The 6,000-nt window shown below is 39.9% G+C and overlaps 1 protein-coding gene across 1 annotated transcript in view; it reads right to left on the reverse strand.

Moving 5' to 3' along the window:
* The window catches only part of trpc4ap (transient receptor potential cation channel subfamily C member 4 associated protein), a 31,587-nt gene extending 29,860 nt beyond the window's left edge, over window positions 1–1,727 (reverse strand). Inside the window, exon 1 of the mRNA XM_022247707.2 lies at window positions 1,455–1,727. Coding sequence (XP_022103399.1) covers window positions 1,455–1,538 — 84 coding nt within the window. The 5' untranslated portion in view covers window positions 1,539–1,727. The remainder of the gene's footprint in view (window positions 1–1,454) is intronic.
* Between the last annotated feature and the right edge of the window lie 4,273 nt (window positions 1,728–6,000).

A 6,000-nucleotide genomic window follows, 5' to 3' on the forward strand; every position in this document is an offset into this window, starting at 1 on the left:
GGGATGATTTTCATGTCTGTGCAATTAAAGTATACACGTGTGTTCATACATGACTGGCACTGGATGACATGGGCCGCTGATGAGCGATCAGCCCTGATGAATACCTTGGGTGTAATTAACGTAATTCTAAGACAAAACTAACGATAAATCAGACCCCATAATCCCACATATTGTGTTGATATTTTAAGAGCTGTTATTGATGTGTTGGTCGGACAATTCATCCGAGCATCTTTGATTTTGTTCGGACAAACATAATAAGTGCTCAAAAAATGTCCGATCATGCTTTCACACTCTGAACTGTGTAGCATAGAGGATAGTCCCATTGATACATGCAGCTTGTACAGTACAGCTGAAAACGTCAGTCAAATTTACGCAAGTTCTACTTGTTAATTGTTTGGAATCCTTTTTTTTTTTTCCATAAGAAAATCAACTTGTTGCAATGGTTCTCATTGAAACATGGATTTCTTACGGGGCTTACTTTTTTATTCCTGAAGAAATTTTTGTTGAACTGGTTGAACCAATCCAAAAGTATTGTCCACTTTTGGATTTAATCTTGTCAAATTGGCAACAGTCTCTGTAAGTTTTACCCCCAAAAGTCCAATGCAAACATGGCTAATTGTGAAATGGAACTAAAACGAAATAGGCCTACCACTAAAGTGCCTATAAGTTTAAGTTTATATAAGGTAATTTTGTCCCACATTCTGGCATCAAGAACATGCGACAGTTGTGACAGATGCCCCTCATGCAGGGGCCAAAATTGGGCCGGGATTTTTTTGTAATGCCTTAATTGGATTCAGCAGAAGAAAACACCCAAGGCTGCCATTTAAAAGAAATTCTTCCATTAACTTCTGGGATTGCGAGCAGGAGTCTGCCATGGCACATGAAAGGGTGGGGAAAAGACCGCATCAAAACAATTTTTTCTGAAAATCAATTCTTTATGATATAGTTAATCAAGTGACATGGCACAAAGTTCATGAAAACAACTTAAATAACTAAATATGAATGGTAAATATGTGAGGAAAAATTGATAGCATGTGGATTTTTTGACCTAAGGCATAAGCTCATTTGGGAAAAAATGTTCCCTTTGAAGGAGACATTCTCTCTTTCAGGGGACTGGTATTGCTCCCCAAAAGGGGATTCTCCAAATACAGGGAGAATCCCCAAGTTGTGACATGTTGTGATGTGCATCTGTGCTTTGAAACTAGTCTGAAATATTCTGAGCGTTTTCTAAGCAAACGACTCGGTAAATTGAACTTTTCTGGACATGTTTTTGCTTTTTTCTGGTGGCTAATAATCACTAGACTGTTATGACTGTAGGGAAGACTTAGTGGCGTCCGTATATGGAACTCTTTTCCTATCATGTGTTGACGTACATGTACAGTGATTTGGCATTAACTTATGACCCGACTACTTTAACGAAATAGCTGCAATGGATATCACAACTTCATGCCTACCTCCGAAACACATCTGATGGGCGCATTTCCAAGTTGGGCGTTGCGTATTTTCAGAAATATGTTCCCTCTTTCCTGGTCTTCCATGCTGTTTTGTTGTTACCTACAGCCGCTTCATATACTACATGTGTTTGTTGGATAAATACTACTTATCTATAAAACGGTATGCGGGGGAGGCGTTTAGAGACGATTTCAAACTGAACAGACAAAGATAGTACAGTAACTGTAGCTGAACGAATCCACATACATGCTGTACATGTACCGGTACAACTACTGTTTCCCATGTATGTCATGTAAGGTGATTACGTACGGAAACTGCAACACGCCCTCTATCACGCAACACGTACATGTATGATTTCCCGCGCGATAAACGACATGGGTACATGTACACAGACATCTCTGTGGCGCGTCGGCCCCATGGCTCACAAAAACCGCTGACTTGAATAAAAGCTATAATCGTCGCTCGCCTGAGGGATTTTTTTTCAAAGGGAATTTCGAAGTACAGTCCATCATATCAAGAGGGGAAGATAAAATATCTAGCTTTTTAATCGCTTTGGTCACTCTCTTTAAAGAGCCCATGACATCAATGTTACTTTAGAACATTCAGTAATGTTGGTTTTCATTTATTGATATAACTTCAGGAAGACACTGTATGGGGCGTTTTTGGCTCATATTGCCAATCTAATTTTCTTCATTAAAAGTGTCGGTGAGAAAATATTGCTCATTGACCTGCTATGGGGCTTAAGCAAAAATACCCCCCCCAAAAAAAAGGAGAAAAGAAAATTTAAGACAGTAAAATAATTCTGACAAATATCAATGCTGTATTTTTTCCCTGAATCATGGTTTGACTTACAGTTTTCCCCATAAATGAGCAGATCTGTGAGAGCATTAAGATCAAACGGCATCAAAATGCCATTATTTTTTTAATTACATAAGAGTGAAAAGGGTGTTTTACAAGCATAATTGACATAGATGGGCCTATTGAGTATTAAACGCCCCCAGACACTGCATACCTACCCCAGCAGATTGTATCCCCTTTAACTATTAAACTGGTTGCATGTTTTATTTGCATAGCTTTGTGCAACACCAACATATTATGGGGGGGGGACACCAACTTTCAGTGGTGTGAATTTCTGGGAGGCAAGCTTTCGTTAGCCTTGTTCAATATCCATTCATCCTTTTTAGGGGGGGGGGCTTCTAGGGGCACCGGACATGGGGGGGGCACCTGCCCCAGGCGCCCCCTAGCTACCCCACTGCAAAAGACACACAACTTTCTCTTCTGAAGCTGATTTCGTGCTCTGAACGGAATAAGGCCTACGCCTCATATCAAAAGCTCATTTTATTTGTTATATGATTTCTTAATTTGTCCACCTGATCCTTGGTGTTTAGAACTGGTATTCGAGAACACTGTGGTGCTTGGAGGCGATGGGTCCGCGTACATTTTTTTCAACCACGACACTATTCGTACAAAATTAAACGAGTTTGGAATATTTCAGACGCGTTCGGAAAATGTAGGAGCTCTTGCGCTTTTTTTCCATGTGACTGTTGCCGAATCCTTGAATCGAAATAAATCAGATTCATATATTACTTAACTAAACTCGAGTTGATACCGAAAATTTTGTTCTACGTCGTTGCCAATTCTATGAAGTGCGCCATCTCACGGTGGATTGTCAAACCGGTTTTGCCCTGTGAGTGTTCGGTACCTCCCCGCCCTGGAATCTTACTTTCATTCTAAAACTCGCAGTAGGCCGACAGAAGAGGCAAATGATGTCATTGAATGCCAAAAAATATATATATTGATAAAAAAAAATAAAAAATATAAAAAATAAAAATAAAACAGACAGAGGAAATCCTGGTGTTTTCGGTGACAGGTTGCCAAAAAAGGGCACCATAACAAAAATTAAATACAATAAAAGTGTTAAAAAAATACACCCTATAATATTTCCACAGCAAAACACTACCACAAGTTACTTTAGTAACTAATATTTTCCTCTAATTTCTTGGGTGCTGGCTCCCTGAAAAATGAATTTTGAAATTTAATGAATTGGAAGAGAGTGACCTCGCATGCTTTGAGGTATAGAGAATGGAACAATGGGTTGAGTGCTCGTTCGATTTTGCTATCCCTTCTATCTGCTATTATTAATTCTTTGTGCGGCCTCGTTTGTGGAGGAAAATCTGGATCAGCATTCTGTTTCTTTTTTTCACTGGTGTTGGGAGGTTAAACGAATGTTTCGACAATTTCTCATTGACAGTTTTTCTTTTCCCCAAATTGTAACTGTTACAAAATACAGGATAAAGCATGAAAACATAAACTGTCGTCTATGGCACACATCTACTCCACTACAGTAATGAAGCAAGGTATTTTGGAGGGGAGTCACTTCGAATGAGGAATCAGACTCAGCCTAGAAAAAATTTTCAGCCTTGGAAGATTAATATGGGCTATGGATGTGATGATGTTGTATATTTTTTGTGTGAATATTTATTCGTATTATATTCACGTGGATAACCACACTATCCCATTTTTGACAAAGCGTAGACTGTCTGAACTAGGCCGATATACATGATATGAACAAAACTTTATGAGATTCTTTTTTAAAATTTCCATTACGTTTTGTTTCTTGATTTATTTTGTGGTCGTTCATCCCACAGCTCAAGCGCCAATTACAGGATAAATAGATGTGACAGTGAGGAAATCTTTGAAGAACTGATATTTATCGAGGAGGCACGAAAATTGAGGTTTGAAGAAACTGCCCTCCCACGGGACGTGCAACTCTGCAGTCTCTGTACTTTGGTAGCGATATGGCAGTTGATGGGAATTCTGACTTAAAAAAAATATCAACGTGCCAAGTAACAATCCAAGATAATACGTCAAACCGATGATTTAATTACGACCAACCCCGATCTTAAGCGCCATTATGATTCAATATACACGCACAATGCAAAGTGTTTTTAAAGATCTGGCAATGGTATAACGGGTCAAGGCGATGCATGGTAATTAACGTACTATTGGCACATCTTTATACTCTTCTTCAGTGTATATTAAAACTTTTTGACATCCTTTTTGGAGCATTTTGAAGTGTCCTTTTTTTAACGTATCAAATTGTCCAAGCTTTGATGAAAAACCGTGGGTGCTGTTTCTGTGATGTCAATTAGTGGAAGACACTGTTCAGCTTCTGTGTTTTTGTGTTCAGTTTCTGACCCAGGGATTTTCTCATTGGAAACATTTTCTGAGAAAACGTTGCTCGTTGACTTATTGGCAACTACCTACACACTAATAACGAAGGAAAGAAAAGGAAATTAGTGAAGTGTCAAAAATTTCAGCAAGTAGTTCAACACACATCAACATAACATAAAGATTTTCCTTTGGGGCGACATCACAGTTTTTCTCATGAATAGGGAAATTGACATCAGCATAAAAAGCAAGGCACTGAAATTCTTTTTGAAATAGCACAATAAAATTGAAACTTTGAGCTAAAAATGAACATATTCAGGGTTGTACCTGTAGCATATTAATATAACTACATTGGAGTGACCTTCTAACTTTGGGGCCGTCCATAATTCTCATAATTTTCACGAGCGTACAAAAAGTAGACTTTTCAGTACCCCCTCCCCTTCCAAAGTGAACATCAATGGGCAAAAAATGATGATGGATGGAGAGCTCCATTGGCCTTAACGCCTATTGCCGAGGCACAATGATATATGTAAGTATTGGGGTTAGCAGAAATGTAAATTTCAAACAAAACATTGTTTAAAACAACACCTGAAAAGTCAAGGCTTGAAAAGCAGTGAATACTGCAGACAAGAACTTGCGTATGAAGGAAGCAGTGAGGAGTCAGCTTGCAACACCCGCGAAATTTGAAAGTGACCGCCGATTCCCACGTTGACGGATCATTATTTTTCACATTCAGAAAAAGCCTACACGAGGTCTTTTACCCCCTCCCGTACGGTTTATACACTCGTGAAAGTGAGGAAAATTACTATGGACGGCCCAGTGGCGTAGCTAGGATTTTACTGGGGGGGGGACACAAGGGGGGCACCAGCATCATAGGGGGGCACCAGCATCATAGGGGGGCACCAGCTTTCAGTGGTATGGTTATTTGGGGGGGGGGTTTGTTAGCCTTGTTCAATATCCATTCATCCGTTTTTTTTTTGAAGGGGGGGGGGGCACTTGGGGGCACTGGGAACCTGTGGGGGGCACGTGCCCCCCGGCTATGCCCCTGGGACGGCCCCTTAGTTAAGTAATAAAGGTTTGACTACAAATGCCTACGGGACAAAACAGAAAGTTTTAAACGTAAAAGATATAGACACTTGCAGATCAGATTTACAGATGGAAAAATTAAACAGGCATTAATAAGTATTTGCATATTGTTGGGGACAGTTTTTCGCTCACCCGGGAGGAGTCAACAGGAATGGATTTGCACAATTGTGAATGGAATGAGCCAACCTTCCCCCCTTCCCGGACCCACTTATCCTTCAAAAGGATAAAGAAAAGGAGAGACATGATGGGGGACTTCAACGGAACAACCAGTGGCTGACATACACTGATATC

The sequence above is a fragment of the Acanthaster planci genome, linkage group LG06 (genome assembly GCF_054643075.1).
Source record: "Acanthaster planci isolate LZ-2023a linkage group LG06, COTS_SCS, whole genome shotgun sequence".
Classification (NCBI taxonomy): Eukaryota; Metazoa; Echinodermata; class Asteroidea; order Valvatida; family Acanthasteridae; genus Acanthaster; species Acanthaster planci.